Source organism: Heterocephalus glaber, unplaced genomic scaffold (genome assembly GCF_053883595.1).
Source record: "Heterocephalus glaber isolate CG9 unplaced genomic scaffold, H.glaber_assembly_v1.0 deba00001141, whole genome shotgun sequence".
Classification (NCBI taxonomy): Eukaryota; Metazoa; Chordata; class Mammalia; order Rodentia; family Bathyergidae; genus Heterocephalus; species Heterocephalus glaber.
In genome coordinates this window covers 2,670,506-2,690,863 of record NW_028258201.1, presented here as the reverse complement: position 1 = coordinate 2,690,863, position 20,358 = coordinate 2,670,506, and the positions used below count along the sequence as shown (strand labels likewise).

Below are 20,358 nucleotides of genomic sequence, written 5' to 3'. Positions count from 1 at the left end.
TGACATGCTCAACAGTGCTTGTTGGGCTGCTGTTACAAGAGCCTGAGGAGGTCACTGGGGAGCGTGTGTTAGGACTACAAGAGGCCATCACTGGAGAAGGTGCTGGGGAAGTTCCGGCCCATCCTGCAGGGTTGGTTTTCGGGTCTGTCACCCCCTCCGTTACCACTACCACCAAAACAAGGCCCCAAACAGGGTGTGGTGCACGCCTGTAATCCTAGCACTCGAGGCTGAGGCAGGAGGATTGCTAGGAGTTCAAGGCCAGCCTGGGCTACATAGACCCTGTCTCGGGAAAAAAAAGGCTACAGAGGGTTTTTAAAGAGACTTTGGAAGCTTATAGATGAAGATTAGTTTTTCTAACTGAACAGTCTTTATAGCAGCTGTTAAGTCTCTGCCTCTTGAGTCCCTCTGTGTTCTGATTAGTTTACTAAGACTTTTAGGAAGCAGCCGCCGACACCTGTGTTAGACCATGGGGGATGAAACTGTGACTAAGGGATTGCTGAAAGGCTTCCCCACACATGGGTCTCAGGAGGTTCTGCAGCGACAATGTGGATGTGGTTGGTCCTGGGGTTGTGGTCCTGCCCGGGTTTTCGAGTCATCGGTTTCTGCACAGCACATCCTACAGCATCTCTCTTTTCAGTGATTTCTTCCATCCTGGTGGGATCACAGTTTGGGTTCTGTGGTGGTGGTGCAGGGCCAGTGGTTTCTTCTCATTGGGAGTCTGCTTACCCCTTGACCTGGTAGTGGGCAGTGGCTTGTTTCCAGTTCCGGCCTGTGGTGATGGATTGCTATGGAAACCATGTTTCCGTGGGGCTGAATGCCCAGCTCTCCCAGGTGCACCTGGAGCAGCATTAATTTCCATTGCTTTTGCTTTTCATCTTCAGCCCCCGACTGGGTCAGCAGTTTTAGGCAGGATCTCACTAAGCTGCTTGGCTTCAAACTCCAGCCTTCTCACCTGCCTCCTCACCTGCCTCATAAGCGCAAGGTCCTGAGTTTGATCCCTGGTACCAAAAAAAAAAAACCTTCAGCCTTCTTAGTTTTCTAGTATATACACAGTACCAGTGTACGGGGATTGAGCCAGGACCTTTGGACTAAGCTGGTCCCCAACCCTTTTTTAATTTTTTTATTCTAATCACTAAGTCCCTAAATTGCCCAGGCTGGGCTCACATTTAGGAAATTTCTGCCTCAGCCTTTGAGAGTGCTGGGATTATAGATGTGCACCACCACACCCATCTTATTTTTAATTGACAAATAATATATACATACTTATTGGTACCATGTGACTTTTTTTTTTTTGGTACTGGGGATTGAACTCAGGACCTTGCGCTTTCGAGGCAGGTGGTGGAACCACTGAGCTAAATCCCCGGCCCCCATGTGACATTTTGATGCCTGTATGGATTGTTTTGTTTTTTCTTTATTTTTGTTTCTACATGTATGCATTGTGAAAAGTGCAAATCAGTCCAGTGAACATATCCATCACCACAAATACTTATTTTTTGTGGTGGAAACATTTGAAATCCTCTTTTTCAGCTACTTTGAAATCCATGGTAAGTTACTGTTAACTGTAGAAACTGCTGTGGAACAGAACACACAATTTACCATGGGCCTGGGGCTTCCCATTTCCCTTGACCCTCTACCGTCAGATTGTGAACTGGCTGTCATCCTCAGAGCAAACAAAACTTCACAGCTATCGGAGTGCTGAGACTAAAGATTGACCAGGCACTGGGTGTGGAGGCACACGTCTGTAATCCCAGCACTGGGAGGCTGACACAGGAGGGTCATTGAGAGTCTGAGAATACACAGTGCAAGGGCGGCCTGAACTACTTTTAGTGAGACCCTGTCTCAAAACAACAAAAGGCCGGGGATGTACCTCAGTGTTGCCGCCACCTGCCTCAAGGTCCTGAGTTCAATCCCTGGTACCAAGAAAACCCAAAAAACAAAAGAAAGCCCACCAAAATAAGTGAATTAATTAACTAATAAATACACTGACCAGGTGGCCCTCTGTGATGGTGCACATCTCTAATCCCAGCTACTTGGGAGGCTGAGGCAGGAGGATCATAAATTAGAAGCCAGCCTGAGTAACTTTGGCTTTTTCATAACACAATTTTAAAAAATGTACTGGGATGTACCTCAGGGGTCCCCCAGGTTCAGTCTCCAGTACTGCACTAATGAATGAGCAAGCAAGTAAATAAATAGGTAAAACCTAACTCCCAGTACTTTGGAAGGCTGAGGCAGGAGGATAATAATTTCAAGCCCAGCCTGGGGTGATTTACTAAATCACCATCTCAAAGCTGGGTGTGGTGGCACACTCCTGTAATCCCAGCACTCGGGAGGCTGAAGCAGGAGGGTCACCTTGAGTTTGAGGCCAGCCTGGGCTACACAGCAAGACAAAAAAACAAAACCAAACCCCCAACAAAAACAAGATGAGGATTAACAAGGCTCAAATTGCTCTTCCTGAAGAACAGAGTGGGGTGAGTTTGGGGGTGCGTGGTGACCTCGGGTGAACCCCTGGGTCCCAGCGTCTCCAGTGGCCTGCTGGGGGCAGGGCGGCACAGTCATCTGATCTGCTGCTCGGGTTGTAGAAAGGGAAACTAGGACAGAATGAGGGCACTGGGGAGGCAACGACGGGAGAAAGGAATTGTTTACAAAGTGCCGGCCATGGAAACATGGAAAGCCTGCAGCGGCTTTCTGTTTCTTCCTGGGAAGCCCATGGTAAATGTGTGGCACAGGCCCAAAGAGCAGGCCCTAGAGAAGCAAGCCCCGAGATTGGTGGTTATCAAAGGGGCCACTGTGAGGAAAGGGCATTTGGAACAAGAAATAGATACTAGATGGGACAGGAGGCCCGCACGGAGCCGAGGCCTGCAACAGGGCAGCACAGAGGCAAGCTCAAATGGGATGGGGTTCAACCCCTGAAGACTCCTTGGGAGAATGTCAGACAGGTCTATTACTTCAGTGAGTGGAAAGGCAGCAGTCAGTTCTCAGCTCTATGGCATGCACCAGCCCTAGGTTGAACTCCCAGTGCCACTTGCTGTATTTATTGTATTTGTTTGTTTTTTTGGTACTGGGGATCGAACTTGGGACCTTGCACTTGTGAGGCAGGCGCCGGAACCACTGAGCTAAATCCCCGGCACTGTTTGTTTGTTTCTTAGCAGTACTAGAGACTGAATGCAGGACCTTCACACTGAGCTGTAGGCTCAGCCCTTTATTTATTTTGGGTCTTTTTTTTTTTTTTGGTACTGGGGATCGAACTCTGGTCCTTGCGCTTGCGAGGCAGGCGGTGGAACCACTGAGCTAAATCCCCAGCCCTATTTTGGGTTTTTGAGACAGAGTTTTTCTATGTACCCCAGGCTGGCCTCAAACTCAAAGCAATCCTCCTGCCTCAGCCTCCCAGAGTGCTGCTTTAAAAAAATGAGGCACTGAAGAGTAAACCTAGACCCATATCTTTTACCATGCACTAAACTAAAATCCAAATGGATCAAAGATCTAAATATTAAAACAAGTAATCTGCTGGTAGATAGAATAGGTAGACTTCTCAAAGACGTTGGTGTAGGCAAAGACTTTATGAACAAAATCTCACTTGTGCAGGAACTATCACAAAGAATCAACAACCGGGATCTCACCTTATTAAAAAGCTTTTGCACAGCAAAAGAAAATGCCAATAGAGTAAAGAGACAACCCACACTGTCTCTTCAAAAATTTTTCCAGCTGTTCCTCAAAGGAACAATGTAGAATATATAAAGAACTCAAGAAATCAGACCCCCAAAATTTAAAGACCCAATCCAAAAATGGCCATCTGAAATGAATAGACACTTCTCAGATGAAGAAGTAGAAACAGCAAATAGATATATGAAAAAAATGTTCAACATCCCTGGTCATTCGAGAGATGCAAATGAAAACCCTGAGATTCCACCTCTCCCCAGAATGGCTGCTATCAAGAAATCATCCATACAGCCCTCACTAATAACATTGTGACTTTGCTGTCAAGTGTAGATTCCCCCCTTCAAAAAAAGCTTGTGACCATTTTGCATGGGTTGTCTGGAAACTTCTGTAAATCTTATGTTTTAGTAAAACATTTTTTGTTATTTTTTTTTTTTAAATCCAATAACAAATGCTGATGGGACTGAGGGGAAAAGGAAACCTTCTCTATTGATGGTGGAAGTGTAGACTGGTGCAACCACTGTGGAAATCAGTGTGGAGATTCCTCAAAGAACTAGGGCTAGAGGTTCCATTCGACCCAGCTATTCCCCTCCTTGGTATCTTCCCAAAAGAATTAAAAGCATCGCACTGCAGCAATATATGCACACCCATGTTTATAGCAGTACAGTTTGTAATAGCTAAATCTTGGAAACAGCCCAAATGCCCATCAATGGATGAATGAATAAAGAAGATGTGGTTTTTTTAATACAGTAGAGTACTCTGCCATAAAGACGGATGAGCTTGATCAGTGGCATCGCACCTGCCTTGCAAGCACAAGATCCCAAGTTCGATCCCCAGTACCAAAAAAAAAAGAAAAAGTCTGAGCTTGAGACATTTATAGCTAAATGGCAATAAACTGGACACACATTTAAATACTGCATTGTTTCTCTGGTGTGATAAACCGAAAGAAATAAGGACTAAAATCTACAATAGACACTGGGAAATAGGAAGAAAATGTTCAAATGAGAAGGAACAAAGGAGGGGGGAGGGGCAAAGGAAGAAGGGACAAGAAAAAAAATCAAAGGAAAAAATAGAAACAGCTTTTGTACATAAGCGGTGGGGGAACAACAAAGACGAAGCAAGATATAGCATGTACAAATTCCCTATGATGAATGTGATCATAATGTATATCTAAAATGTACCAATAAATGCTTTTCTAAAAAAAAATGAGGATCTAAGGGCATCAGTTCCTTAGTTTGCAAAAAATGCTGGGCATGGGCCAGGGATTTAGCTCAATGGTTTTGCGGCCTCCCTTGCAAGTGCAAGGACCCGAGTTTGATCCCTGGTACCAAAAAGAAAAAAACACCAAAAAAATGCTGGGCGGGTTGGCACACACCTGTAATCCCAGCTCTCAGTGGGCTGAGGCAGGAGGATCTTGGTGAGTTTGAGGTGAGCCTGGACTACTTAGTGAGTTTTAAAACTGAAACCTCTACAAGCTGTGAGCTACAACAAACCTTTCCACCTTTAACTTTGGGCATTAGACAACAAGAAAAGTAACCGGGCCGGGGATTTAGATCAGTGGCAGTGTACCTGCCTGCCAAGTGCAAGGTCCTGAGTTCGATCCCCAGTTCCAAAAAAAAAAAGTAACCAAGATACCTAGCGTGTGAGTCTCTGGGTTCAATCTGCAGCACTGGGGGAAAAAAAAAAAAAGATGTAATGTCTTTAAAGTGCTGGAGATGGAACCTAGGCCTCACACACTGGGCCGCTGCTCCACCCGAGCTCCACCCCAGCCCCAGCATCCTGCCCTTCTTGTGACATGGGCCCTATGCCCACTCTTCTCCCCCCTAACTTGGGTGCTCTTTAAGTGAGGGTTAGTGAGGTTTAAGGCCCATATAGGGAAATCTGCACCTTCAGAGCTAAAGTTATAAATTGTGTGGGGTTTTTTGGTTTTGTTTTTTGTTTTTTGGTACCGGGGATCAAATTCAGGTCCTTGTGCTTTCCAGGCAGGTGCGGGAACCACTGAGGTAAATCCCTGGCTCAAAATTGTGTTATTTTATCTACTTGCCATGCTGAGGATCAAAGCCAAGCCTTATGTGTGTCATTCAAGGCTCTGCTATGAGCTGCAGCCCTGGCCCCAGGTCCGAGTCTTAATAAACAGATGCAGTCTTGTGAGCACTGCTACAGGGAAGCTATGGAATGTGTCCATCCCCAATTTTGCATTGTTTTGTTTTGAGATAGGATTGCTATGTGGCCCAGGCTGGCCTTGCCCTTCAACTTGTGGCAATTCTCCTGTCAGCCTCCTGCGTGCCAGGGAGTGGAACCTCCTGAGAGCCACTATGTCTGCCTTTACTGCCGTTTTGCTTTTCCTTAATGGCTAATGACACTGGACATCTTTCAATGTGCTGACCTGCCATTTCTATATTCTCTTTGGTAAGATGTCTGTCATGACTTTTGCTCATTTTCTAATTGAATTAATTTGAATTTTCGAATTGAACTTGCTTTTGAATTTTCTATTTACATGATCACATTGTGTATGATCACAATCATGTTGTGTGTAAACAATGATAATTGTTTTCTTTTCTAATATTTATGACTTGTCTCTCGTGTCTTACTTAACTAGCTAACCCACTCCTGAGTGCTGAGATGACAGGCATGTGCCACCACATATGGCATTGATTTTTTAAAAAAATAGTACATTTAGGGCTGGGGATTTAGCTCAGTGGTTTTGCCGCCTGCTGTGCAAAGTGCAAGGACCCGAGTTTGATCCCCGGTACCCCCCCCCATAGGACATTTGAAGAAGTATTTAACTGGGATAATATAAGTGTAACTTTTTCTTATTTACTTCTACTGTTTACCCATTTTCTTCAAAGAAAGAACAGAGTCCCTTGGTTAACAGACCCATAAAGAGTTGGAGGATGAAATTAGAAACCATCCAAACAACTTTTTTGATTCAGGGTCTTGCTATGTAACCCATGCTGGTTTCATACTTACTGTGGAGCCCCAGCTCACCTCAAACTTGCAATCTTCCTGCCTCAGCCTCCTGAGTGCTGGGATCACATGTGTGTGCCACCACACCTGCTCCGCACATTTTTCTAACCAGTTTTGTTTGCTCTCAGGTAGTCTGCCATGGATGGACAGCAGGACGCCATGTGTTTGATGGCCTTGCTGGTGGCTTATGGCTCGCAATGGTTCAGACTCAGGCTGAGAGGAGCCTGCGGCAGGTACAAATGCTACTGGCTTTGTGGAAGACACTTCTAGTGTGGCCAAGCCTCCCGTGCAGAGTTTTGCATCTGGTATAGGGGATGCAACAGAAAAGAGGACATGGTGCGGGGACCCCTGACCTTGTGACGAACCCAGGGGCCATCCTCTCCCACTGACTGGGCTCCAGGGGAGCGAGCCAGAATCTTGGCCTGGCCAGAGGCTGCAGTGGCCCAAGAAGGAGCCCTCCCACCACCATCACCCCACCTGGGCACCTTCCCGCCCCTCCTCCCTGTGGCCCTGCTGTGCCCCAGCCACACCAAGTCCCTGGCAGCTGTCCACTGAGGGCAGCTCCGATCTCCCTGACACCCCCATGTCACTCTTCTGGGCTCAGGACCAGTCTACAGCCACCAGTGGACACATCAGCTCACTGGAGAGGAGAGGAGCGAGACCATGTTGTTCCCTCACTCTGAAGAGGCGGAGGCAGCTGGAGGCCTGCTCTGCATGGCCCCTGGGGTGTCAGGGTGGATCCAGCCCTATCTGAACAGGAGCAGAGAGACCCTCGTCCTCAGGTCTGTGCTGGGCCACCTGCAAGGCCACGAGGGCCTGGTCACCTGTGTCCAGTGGTCTACGTTGATGGACAGGACCTTCAGGGTGTGGGATGCTGAGGGCTCAGCCGCCACTTGCAGACCTGCTCACCGCACGGCCAGGCAGTAAGGGCTGCCCAGCGGCCAGCAGCGGTGACTGCGCCCTGCAACTGACTGACCTCCAGATGGGAACCCAGCGACTGAGTGATGGGAGTGACTTCAGATTCACTGCTGTGACGTTTTACCCCAAAGACCACAACGTCTTCTTCTGTGGAGGGCAGGTGAAGCGGTGAGCAGCTCCAGGGCGAGCATGCCCCAGACCCTGACATCCTTTTCCTCCCTGAGGGCTCCGAGCTCCTGAGCAGCCTGGACTCTGCCAATCATGCCAGCATTGCTGGGGACTTCCAGAGCTCTGCCAAAATCTCGCCAGATTTTCCATGAGAGGTGCACCTGCCCCAGCCTGGCCCTGCTCCCACTGGAGCCCGTGTTCCTGGCACAGACCAATGGCAACTACATGGCCCTCTTCTCAGCCATGTGGCCCTGCTGGATGAGTGGATGTGGCACTAGGAAGGGCACAGGTGGAAGGCTATGCCGTGGGCTGTGAGTGCCCCCTCTGTGGTGACCTCCTGGTGATTGGCAGTGCCGATGGCCAGGGGCTCATGTTCAGCTTCCGCACTGCCAGCTGCCCGTGCACACTGCAGGGACACATGCAGGCCTGTGTGGGCACCACCTATCACATTGTGCTTCCCTCTGTTCTTGGCACCTGCTCCTGGGGAGGTGCCGTCAAGACTGGCAGTGACAGAGGCCCGGCCTGGCAGCAATCCTGCTGCCTCAGCCTCCTGAGTGCTGGGATTACAGGCATGGGCCACCAGGCCCATCTTGCTTTTGAGAATTTATCTTGAGGAACTATCTGAGGTAGGGACCAGGATTAATATGCAAGGATGTTCAAGGCTGTAATTCTACTAAAATGGGACAGAACTTCAGCTTCTACCAATGGAGAAATGGCAAAATAATTGATAACACACCCCTAGGATGGACTATAAATAGAAATGGTATAAAAACAGCATGAAGGGGCCAGAAAAATGCAGGCTACAGATATACAGAATGTGCTCAATGCTATCTTTTTTTTTTTTTGTACCGGCGATTGAACTTGGGACCTTGTGCTTGTGAGGCAGGTGCCAGAACCACTGAGCTAAATCCCCAGCCCTGTTTTTCAAATTTTTGACAATCTGCTGTGTCTACAAAGGGAACTTTGTGTTTTCTTTTAAATCAGAAACATAATGGCAGAAGAGAAAACCAGATACAACTAAAATGACCAAAGATTTGGGAATTCTGTTACATGAAGACTGACCAGAATGAACTGAAATTCTACATCTCCTGTGGCAAAGTTTGAGGGAAGTGTTAGAAATGAGCCACAGTGAACTGAGTGCTTGCTATGTGCCAGGGGCAAATAGGTTTATTATCCATACTTTACATAATTTAAAATATTTATTGGTTTTATGAGACAGGGTCTCGCTATGTAGTCCAGGCTGCCCTTGAACTCACTACATAACCCAGGTCAGTCTTGGACTCACAGTGCTCCTCCTGCCTCAGTCTGCTGACTGCTGGGATTACAGGCAAGCAGTGTTTGTGTTTTTTTTGGTACTGGGGATCAAACTCAGGTCCTTGAGCTTTCGAGGCAGGCGGGGGAACCACTGAGCTAAATCCGTGGCCCCAGGCAAGCAGTTTTTAAAAAAGTGATATAATTTTAGTTCCAACTCAGATCTGGTGTCAAATCCGGATCTTGTTTGACAAAATACAAGCAGACTCAAAAAGGATAATAAGCAATTCACAGACAAATCCTGCAGAGGATTTTCTAAAGGCTAAGAGCGTCAGAATAGTTAGGTTTGGTCCAGGGAACAGAGAGCAGGTACAGGCGATATTCCTTTGTCTTTCCTGGAGATTGTCTTTTCTGGGCAATCTGTTTGACTTCCACAATATATAATCCTCAGTGCCAGAAACGAAGAAGTTTCATGATTTACATTGTATGTGTATATACACGCGCACGCGCACGCGCGCGCACACACACACACCTAGCCCTCTGCTGTACCTCAAAAGGAAGTATTTGGCCAGGCACAGTGAAACACTTGTAATCCTAGCATCGAGGCGGCCAGCCTGGACTACACAGTGAGACAGTCTTAACAAACAAAACAACGTCCCTCTACCCCCTCAAACGGGAAGCATTTGTTTTTTTTTTTGTTTGTTTTGTTTTTTGCTGATGCTCGGGATGGAACCCAGGGCCTTTGCAAGCCAGGCAAGAGCTCTACCATTGAGCTCCATCCTCAGCTCAGCAAGTGCTTTTGCAGAATAAAGGACTGCAGAATAGTGGTTCTTGCTAATAGACAATGTGCCTCACAAAACTTCCGGAACTTCAGGCTGTCAATCCCCGAGCACCGTCGCCCCGCCCCGCCCCGTTGCCTCGCAACTTCTAGCTCAGGTATTTCAGGTGTGCATTCTCCGTTGCGTTTAACTGCATCCCATCTTCTGCACCTGAGCCTCCCCCTCCTTCGCGAACGGACCAGTGGCGCCGAGAGTCGGGAGGCGTGACTTTGGGCCATCCTTGGCTGCGAACTCCGGGTGTGACCTTCCGCAAAGCCCCGCTGTCCGCTGACCCGCGCGCCTGGACCTCCGGGTCTCCGGCCGGCGCCCACACCCCCATCTCCCCTGCCTTTCTCTGCGCGCGCCCCAAGCCTACGCCACCGGCGTAGTGGCCGCCGAGTGTGCACGGCACTCCCGTCTCAGAGGTTCGTTTACGCCGGGCGGACGGGGAGGGCGCGATTCCCGAAGGCGGCCTGCGCTGCGAGCGCGCCGCCGTCCCGTAGCCCGGTGCGGCCTTACGCCGCTGACGCAGCGCGCCCAAGATGGCGGTGCGGTCGTCGTCGGGGGTGGCGGCGACAGAGGGGGCGGCGGCCGTGGCGGGAGCGGCGACGGCAGCGGTGAGGGCGGCTGCGGCGCGGGACTTGGGCCGGGGGGAATGAAGCGGCCTCGGCGGGCCAGCGGCGGAGTCGTGTAGCGGAGAAGCGGCTCGCCCCTCTCTGTTTCCCTTGGCCGCGCCGGGGGCGCGCGCGCGCGCGAGGCCGTCCGGAGCAGGCTCCCCACTTCTCGGCTCCCTCGACCCGCACCACATCCGCACCGGGCCCGGAGGATGATGAAGCTCAAGTCGAACCAGACCCGCACCTATGACGGCGACGGCTACAAGAAGCGGGCCGCGTGCCTGTGTTTCCGCAGTGAGAGCGAGGAGGAGGTGAGGCGGGGCGCGGCGGCCGGGCAGGGGTGCGGACGCCCGGCGCGGCGGGAGACTCGGGCGGAGTCTCGTCAGGCGGCCCGAGGGCCCGGGAGCGGTCGGGGCGCGGCGCGGGGTCGTGCCTGTCACCCGGGAGCGGCCGGCGCGGTAGTGGCTGGCACCCGCGTGTCCGCGGCTCTGACCCGGGAAGGGCAGCGCCGCGCGTGTCATCCTGCACACGTGTGCGGGCCGCGGTGCACAGGCGCGGGCGGCCTTTGTGCCTCCTAGGCGGCGGGTTTGGGGGTGGCCCGGGGATGGTGTGAGCCTCCGAGCTCGAGGCGCGTGTGTGCGGCGAAGGGGCCCGGGAAATTTAGGGCGCTCTGCACCCGCCCGAGCCAGCTGTTCGCTTTACAGAGCGCTCCTTAGCCCTTATGGGGTGGCCCCGAGAAGAAAGGACATCTGATTTTTAAAAATTGTTTTTTTTGTTTGTTTGTTTTGTGGACTGAAAATTTTTCATCTCCCTTGGGAAGATCCAAAGCGGTATTTTCAGATCTTTGCCCTGGCATTCTGCCCTTGCCGTGTGATGAAGACCCTTAGGATTGAAACTGCTAGAAAATCAGAATTGCTAGGAAAATAAAAATGTTTTAGAAGCAGGTTTTGTTTTTTTTTCTTTTTCTCTTCTTAGGTTACCCAAGTAAGTAAATAAATCAGTCTCGGCCTCCCAAAGCCATTTCTGCGGCGATGAAGGGAATTTAGAGAAGGCACATGTTCTGTAAATCCACAAAGAATCGCTGCTCTGGAAATTCATAAGATGCCTGCGAGAACGCGTTTTTCCCGCGTGCCTGGTGGTAAAATGGCAGTTACACTGCAGACAATGAAAGACAGTGAAATTCAATGTGTTGTGCATTCCGGCGTTCAGCAGTGGGCTCTGGTGGCGGGCGGGGCCGCACAGTGCAGTGCTTCGTGTTGAAATGGGGGAAAGGAACTTGACCCGTTAGTTATGAAAAAAAGCTGTGATGAAAGAGACAGACTCGACTGCCAGGGGTTGCTGTCCACAGATATTTAGAAGGAAGTGGAAATTTAAATTAATGCCTGAAGAAAATTGGCAAAGCGCTATTTGTGCTGGTGAGTGTTGATGGATCACATGTGTGGTCTTTTGCATAAAAATAGAAGGAAAGATTTTTGGAAACGTATACTTTGTGTCCTAGCATATAAAAGGCCCCCCCAAAGAGATGCATTGTAATAGTGATACTAAATAGGGCCATTTGTAAATTATGTGCTGTTTTATTTTTAAATTTTATTTATTTTTTGGTACCGGGGATTGAACGCGGGTCCTTGTGCTTTTGGGGCAGGCGGCGGAACTATGTGCTGTTTTAGAAAACGTATTTCAGTAAAATAAAGTTATTGGTATTGGTTTCTGTCCTAGAGGCTTTGTTTTCTTCATTGTATCACATTATGGTAAATCAGATGTGCGCGTAGGCTGTTAACTTGAGGGAAAACTAGCACAATAACATGTCTTATTGCACTTCTATGGTTAAGGCTGAGAGCACCGCAATTATATGTAGAAAGCTGTATAACTTAGCCATATGAATGATGCAAACCTTTTTGTTTAAGAAAAATCATTCTAGAAATTGAAAATATGTATTTGAATAAATTCGAATCCTTTTTGGAGCATAAGCAAAGATTTGATTCTCCATTTTCTTGTTACAGGTTTTATTTTGTACTGACATTAGCAGTGTTAATGTTGTTACCCAGCTGCCTTTTGCAAGTCAGACTACGCCTACAGTTTCGTTCTAGGTGTTTAAAATTTATTTATTTATTTATTTATTTGTGTTTTTTTGAGATAGGGTCTTGCTATGTAGTTCAGGCTGGCCTTGAACTCACCATATATCCCAGGCTGGCCTCAAACTTGGGGTGATCCTCCTGCCTCAGCCTCCCCAAGTGCTAGGATTACAAGTGTGTACCACCACGCCCGGCTGTGTACTTAAAATTTAAAACAGTTAAAAGAAAATAACTTTTTTTTTTTTTGTACTGGGGATTGAACCCAAGGCCTTTGCACTGAGCCACATCCCCAGGCCTTTTTTATTTCTGAGATGGTTTCCCTGAGTTGCCAAGCTGCCCAGGCTGGGCTCAAATTTGAAATCCTCTTGCCTCATCCTCCCAGAAGAAAGACATTTTTGAAATGGATTAAAACATTTGCTTAATTATGGTGTTTCCTTTAGTGAGTTTCTTTTTGGACATTGGCTAATGAGCAGAAGAATCATGTAAATCATTCATTACAGATTCACTGGGAGTTACAGCTAAAGCCTGGGAAGAACAAGATTAATGAAGTGGGCCCATTTTAGACTCATTCAATTCAGTTGGATAAGTGTGTTTGAAGTAAAGAGCCTACTGTGGATGCAGCATTCTGTTACGTGGTATTAAAAACCCCTCCCTGCTCAAAGCAGTTTAAATGGGGTCCTTTAATTGGGAGGGATTTGGAGCACAGAATAATCTCTAGGGCACCGTTGGGCTTTCAGATTATATAATTGTGTTGGAAGGGAAGTAATTTGTTAGTTCCAGGCGAACTTTTATGCTCTCAGTAGACGCGCCAGAGACTGGAAGTAGTAGCTGACACACATTGTGGGAAAGAGAAATTCAAACTTAATAGGACATTCAACTCAATTTTATTTTTTAATGGGGACTAATGGCTTTAATCAAGATAGAATAGTTTACAGAATGTTATTTACATAGTACAATAGTAAAGTAAATATAAACAGAACCTTGATTTATAAATGCAGCCAGCATCCAGAGACATCCAGTGTAAAGAGGAGATGAAAATATTTGAAGATAATTGACTATGAATCAAACCCTCTGGCATTCTCTTTTGTCGGCTCCGGAAAGCTTTATTCACAAGCCAGCAGCAAGAGCAGCGGAATTCCGAACCAGCTGAGGTGTGAGCGTGAGCTTGGAGGTTCACACAGCACTGAGTGGTGGCGTCTCTGAGCGTGACACAGGAGACCAGACGCGCTTTGGTTTGTAGAGGCAGAAGCAGAAGGACGGATCCAGCAGCATGATGAAAATTTCTGTGTTCCAAAATTCTGGCTTCTTTTCCTCTTGATAAACTAAAAATAACCAGAAAAACTCACCTCTTACACATTTTACTAATTGTCGTTAACATTTGATACATTTTTGAGTTTTGAGCATTTGATAATGGCTGTGTTTACTGTAGTACTGTAAAGCTGCAGTGCAGTGGGCAGGCTCTCCATACTCCATGTCAGCCAGCCGAGGGTCAGGGTCCCCCACCATGGCCTCCCAGGAGCTGAATCGGGGGCCTACAGGGAGTCGGTTGTGTGTATTCCCGTGTCTGTTTATGTTTATTGTACTTGTTACTGTAGTTATGTAATTTAAACATGACACAAACCTCTCAAGTTTGAGTTCTCAAAGGATAGTTTTGGGAGAAGTATTTCAGATAATTTGGACAGACTGAATGCAAGTCACTAAGAAATTACTGCTTGGTTATGGACAAACTGGAAAAGATTGGGGAGGGAAATCTTAAAGTCTAGAAGAATTTTGCACATAGATCACTTCATGAATGCTTTCAGAGTTTTGTTCTTTGTGGAAACTAGGACTGGAAAGCAGGATTTCACTTATGTACATAGTGTGTGAAAAAAGACAACTTGTGTCGGGTGTGGTGGCGCACACCTGTAATACCAGCACCCGGGAGGCTGAGGTTGGAAGGTGGCAAGATTGAGCCCAGCTAAGCCCAGCTTAGTGAGACCCTGTCTGAAAATACCATAGTCACCAAAGACTATGGATGCAGTTTTGTGCAAAGGCACTAGGCTGAGACCCCAGTACCCTACCCCCTCAAAAGAGAGAGAGGAAGCGTAAAGCATAAAACTTGCAAGTTTTCTTTAGAGCTTTGCTGCTGAGGTTCTCATGTTAGGCTTCCCTCTTGAGTTCACCAGGGTGGACGAGGAGCTGATGGAGGCTGAAGAGCCTCTGTGAGCAGAGACTCTGGTGGCCGAGTGTTTGTCTCTGAGGTGCTCCAAGGACGTCAGTGTGGAGCACACCTTGTGGCAGGCTCTGGAGAGGGAGGAAGGCGCAGGTGCAGCCTGGGCGTTACCATAGTGAAGGTGGCCCGGGCGCAGGGCTGGCTAGGGCCCTGCCAGTCTCACTGCCTTGGGAGATCACAGAGCCTCGTGGACGCGGTCACCTCACTGGACATCCCTGCTCTTCATTTTGAGAGCTTTCCTGGAGGGTTTTCTCTCTTTGATTTGCTTCCCTGTCTGCCTGTCGGAGATCAGTCAGTCCGTCCTGTCTCTCATCACACCCTTTTCCACTCCTTCCCGAGATGGCGAGATTCTGGTCTGAAGTCAAATTGCCGTCTCTATCCTTTTTTTTTTTTGGTACCAGGGATCAAACTCGGGACTTCCCGCTTGCAAGGCAGGCAGCGGAACCACTGAGCTAAATCCCCGGCCCTCTATCCTTTTTTTTTTAAACCACTCCTTGCCTGATCCTACCTTTTTGCTTTTAGCTATTTCTCATTTCTCAGTAAAAAAATAGTGTAGTATACCTACTGTTTGCAAAGCGATTTATGTCTTCATAGCCTAGTGCAAAAGAGAAGGGCCCTTATTCAGGATGCATTTATTTCTTCTGCAGCATACTTCATTTATTTTGTTTTGTGGTACTGGGGCTTGAACCCAGGGCTTTCGCACTGAACTACATCCCAGTCCTTTTTTACTTTCTAATGTTGAGGCACAGTCTCACAAAGTTGCTAAATTGGCCAGGCAGGGCTCAAACTTGTGATCCACTGCCTCAGCCTCCCAGAGTGCTGGAACTACTAAGCTCTGTGGTCCCCATGAATCCGACCCCTCCACCCTGGCCTCTCCCTCTGGCCTGCCTGGCGATCTCACTCCTGTGGTTGTCCCTTCTTTCCAGGACCATCACACTTTTCTCAGTTTATCATTCTCATTTTCTTAAGATGGGTGGCCATAACGTCTCTCATCTTGTGAAAAATAAGAAATAAAAAATTTCTCTGGATCATACTCCCTCTAGCTTCCTTCTCATTCTCTTTTCTCTCTGCTGGCAGAATTCTTCTGTAATTGCCATGTCCGATTCTCCACCATCCTGTCCTGAACTCATCCCACTTGGGCACTGTCTTCTCCCATCTGCAGAAGCCACTCAGCATGGCCTGCAGCTACCAGCCTGCAGCCGGTGCTCGCTCCCGTGTCACCCGCTGCTTGCTGAAGCCAGGCTCTAGGCAGCTCCCCAGTCCTTCCCTTCCTTTCTGGCTGCTGCTTCCCAGTGCAGGATATTCCACCATGTTGCACATTTTCCTCACATCTTTTCATGCAGTATGTGAGGGCAAATCTTTTTTTTTTTTGGTTATGCTGGGGATTGAACCCCGGGTCTTCACAGTGAGCTACATTTTATTTTTTTGTTCTTGTTTTTGAGACAGGGTCTTGCTAAGTTGCCCAGGCTGGGCCAGGGATTTAGCTCAGTGGTTCTGCTGCCTGCCTCGAAAGTGCAAGGTCTGGAGTTTGATCCTCGGTACCAGAAAAACCCCCCCAAAACAACAAAAAAATCCAAACAAACTTGTGATCCTCCTGCCTCATCCTTCCCAAGTGCTGGGATTATAAGCATATGCCACCACACCTGGTTCCCATCTTTAAATACTGTCTTTACCCTGATTTTTTTTGTTTTTGTTTTTGAGACAGGGTCATGCTATGTAGTTCAGGCTGGCTGTAAACTCATTATGCAGCCCAGACTGGCCTTGAACTCACAGTGGTCCTCCTGCCTCAGCCTCCACAGAGTGCTGGGATCACAGGCGTGCACCCCCATGACCAGCTCTTCTTTTTTCAAGATGGAGTCTTGGTCTGTTGTCAGGGTGGCCTCGAATTCATGGGTTTAAGTGATCTTTCTGCCTCAGCCTCTTAAGAATAGCTGGGACTCCAGCCCCTTGCCACTGGGCTGAGCTTCACTGATTATTTTCAGATGTCTATTTTTACCTCTGTACACTCTTCCAAAATCAAGATGTGAGTAGCCTGCAGTCTAGTCCATATTTACATTTGGAAGTCTGATAATAGACATCTCAGACTTCACATGTCTAGTCTGAATTAATTCATTTTTTGGTGGAGATTGAATCCACCATCATGTGCTATACCACTGACCTACATGTCCAGGCTCCAAACGGAAATTTTTTTTTTTTTTTGGTACCAGGAATCGAACTTAGGACCTTGTGCTTTCGAGGCAGGGGGTGGAACCACTGAGCTAAATCCCTGGCCTGAATTTTTCTTTGAGATAGGGTTCACTGTGTACCCCAGGCTGGCCTCAAACTCAATATGTAGCCCAGCCTGGTCCTGAATTTGCAGTGATCCTCCTGCCTCAGCCTTGGGAATGCTAGGATCATAGGTGTGCTCCATCATTCCCAGCCCAAACTGAATTCTTTTGTTGTTGCTTTTTTTTTTTCGGTGCCGGGGATTGAACTTGGGACCTTGTGCTTGTGAGGCAGGCAGCAGAACCACTTGAGCTACATCCCCGGCCCTGAATTCTTGGTTCTACCCACCAAAAAGCAATCAGCATAAAGCTGCCTCTATAGTAAAGGACATCTCTGAGCGCCTTCAGTCCGGAGAAGTCCGTGTACCCTCAGTTGCTCAGGTGGGAGCCACAGGGCCCTCCATGACCTTCCCCTTCCTCAGCCCCCTTCCAGCCCCGCAGATGTCGCCCTGCGGCCCCTCTCACCCTTTGCTGTGCTTTGTGACCCGGCTGGTGCCGACTCCCGGGCTGTGCCCCTGTCTTCCTATCTGGTCTGCCGGCCACCCCAGAACTCCTCTGCTCTCCACCACAGCTGCCGGTCGAATAACTCACAAAGTGAATCCCTTGTCCTAACTGTGACCTCAGGCCCTGGGCAGTCAGGTCTCCTATCGGGCCCTCCCTTTCCTTCCTTCTCCCACAAACACAGCCTGTGCAGCTTCTCTGCTGTGCGTCTGTGTGGCTCCCTCACCCTGGTCAGGTCACACTGTCAGCGCGCAGTAGCCATCGCCCTGTAAAGGTAACAGTTCAGTGTCTGCCGAGTCTTTTTCCTCGGCAGCATGTGTCACCACCAGACTTACCTATTTATTTTATTGCCTTTTTCTCCAACAGTGTAAGCTAGTCCTTGAGACTTGAAAGTTTGTTTTTGTTTTTTTAAAGATAGTCTGGCCTTGAACTCACCTTGTAGGGCAGACTAATCTCAAATTTGTGATCCTCCTGTCTCAGCCTCTCAGAGTGCTGGGATCACAGGTGTGCACCACCATGCCCCGCTCTTTTCTGAACCTTACTGGACAGTCCTGTGATAGGATCCTGAGGCTTCAGAGTCCATCATTGCTCAGGATTGTGTTGGGCCCACAATACATAATGTATCAGACCCCAACCCTAGCGCTGATATCCTGGAACTTTTTATTGATGCGCCTATAGATATTCAAACTACAAGCAAGATGTAGTTCCTAGCTTTTGTTTGCTTGCTTTGTTTTGCTTGTTTTGTTTTATTTTCCAGTACTGGGGATCAAACTCAGGACCTTGTACTTGCCAGGCAGTGTTTTGCTTTTGAGATGGGGTGTTGCTGTATTGCCCGCACTAGTTGAACTGGACTCAGTCGATCCTCCTGCCTTAGCTTTCTGAGCAGCTGGGACTACAGGCATACCATGGTAGTCATGGTTACTGGCCACTATTTTAATGACTTGTTGGTAGTGATTCATGGTCAACAATGTATGTCAAATCTAGATTCTAAAGTCAGTTAATATTAGAATAGGTAATTGGGCGATGGAGGTTGGTAAGGGATAGCCATAGAATTTTCCCATCATTGTTTTAATTCTTTGTCTAGGCAAGATTTAGGAAACTTTGATGTTCGCTGGGTGCGGTGGTGCTCGGCTGTAAACACAGCATTGGGGAGGCTGAAGCACGATTCTCCCCTGGGCCACTCAGGACCTGTCTCGATTAAAAAGGGCTGGGGATGTAGCTCAAGGGAAGGATGGCCCTACGTTCAATCTCCGTTACTACAGGGGGAGGGGCCCTAAAATTTAATGAGAGAACATACTCAAGGTCAGTTTTCTGAGTGAAACCCTTTCCACCCCAGGAAACTGCCTTGCAGTAACCACCAGCCTTCCTGAAAGAAGTCTTTGCTCCAAACCCTTTGGGTTCACTGACTCATTCCTTCCTTCCTGAATCTTTTATTTATTTATTTGTTTATATTTGAGGTATTAAGGATTGAACCCGGGTCTTACGCATGCTAAGCAATTGATCTGCTGCTGAGCTACCATTCCCAGCCTCTTCCCAAACTTTTATTTAGTGCCTTTGTCCTGCTAGATTTTGTTACAAGTTTTGGAACTTGTGCCCTTGCTCTTGTGGAGCCTGAGATACAAATGCAGGAGACAGTATGTGAGCAGACAAGTCCCTGACCCTCAAGGTTTGGGTGACAGTGAACGCTAGGCAGAAATGAGTGTGGCTGGACTGAGGGTTTGGCACATTTTGTTGGGCGGGCCCTGAAGAGCGAGGCAGAGCGAGGAACAGTTACAGGGGCCCCAAGGTGGAAAGGAGCTTGGCCTGGAGGAGAAACAGGAAGCTGCCAGTGTGGCTGGAGGCCAGGGTGGAGAGTGGTGGGAGCTGGGTGGCGAGAGGGGGTCAGGTGGGGCCCCCCAACCCGCTGCTCCCCTGGCTTTCTGCCTTAGCCTTCATTCCGTCCCACCTCCATCACCAGTAGCTCCCACCCCTGCCCTTTGAATGTGAGGGTAGGTGTGAAAGGGATGGTTAGCTTGTCAGAAACTGTTTAAGTAGCATACAGATGGAGGTTAAAAGGAGTACTGAAAGAAAAAAAGAGTCCTGTACTATACGCTTTTTAAATGGTTAATCTGAAAGGACCCAAGGAAATTTTGAGATGTGAAAGAGAAGATGACAAAGGAAAGAGGAAACTCCATGAAGAATAAGGGAATGCTCGTGTAATGACCCTAAAATTCCGAAGTACTTAGGGCAGTTTAGTCAGAAGGACTCATTTGGATAGGTAATCATTCTATGCACATGGGGTAAAATGGGAAAGCTACGAAGGGTATGGAGTGACAGGTAAGTCTCCTTTTCCACATCTCTAGCCACCCAAGTCCTCGCCCTAGATTCGACCAGGGTTGCCAGTTTTTGTATATTCTTTGTGTGTGTGTGGGGGGGGCTCTTGTGCTCTAGTCAGGTAGGTAGCTTATATGGCTAGTTGTCTTAGTCACTTTCTCATTGCAGAGACAGTATGCCCAACACCCACAGCTGAAAGGAGGAGAGGTTTATTTTGGGATCACGGTTTGGAGAAGTTGCATTCCGCAGCGGGCTGGCTCCCAGGCCTGGTGGAAGGACCTGCCGCAGAGGAAATGTGCTCACATCCTGGAGAGCAAAGCAGGGAGCTGGGGAGTTAGATAGCCTGCAACCCCCTCCTAAGAGGGCGTCAGCCATGCACCCCTTAGTACACGAATCCACCATGGGTATGGCGCCCCCCTCCAGTCACCTTCCAAACCCAGAAGACTTCGGGGGACACTTCAGATCCAAATCATAACACTAGTGCTGAGATGCATAGCTTCGGGGGACAGTTTTATGCTTAGTAGGAGGAAGATTTGCTGGTTTCTCTTAGAAATTTATCAGAACTAGGCTATTTGAATACCTATACATTTGTAGCACTTAGTTTTA

The 20,358-nt window shown here is 48.3% G+C and overlaps 1 protein-coding gene and 1 pseudogene across 3 annotated transcripts in view; both read left to right on the top strand.

Moving 5' to 3' along the window:
* Positions 1 to 6,764: 6,764 nt before the first annotated feature.
* LOC106009515 (WD repeat-containing protein 25 pseudogene) lies at positions 6,765 to 8,559 on the top strand (annotated as a pseudogene). Its single transcript, XR_015451015.1, has one exon. The product of XR_015451015.1 is annotated as a WD repeat-containing protein 25 pseudogene (transcript).
* A 1,979-nt stretch (positions 8,560 to 10,538) lies between these two features.
* Positions 10,539 to 20,358, top strand: part of Nudt3 (nudix hydrolase 3) — a 128,749-nt gene continuing 118,929 nt past the window's right edge. For both annotated transcript variants that reach the window (XM_087210494.1, XM_004846754.4), the window contains exon 1: positions 10,539 to 10,701. In XM_087210494.1, the coding sequence (XP_087066620.1) occupies positions 10,603 to 10,701 (99 nt within the window). In that variant the 5' untranslated portion in view covers positions 10,539 to 10,602. The remainder of the gene's footprint in view (positions 10,702 to 20,358) is intronic.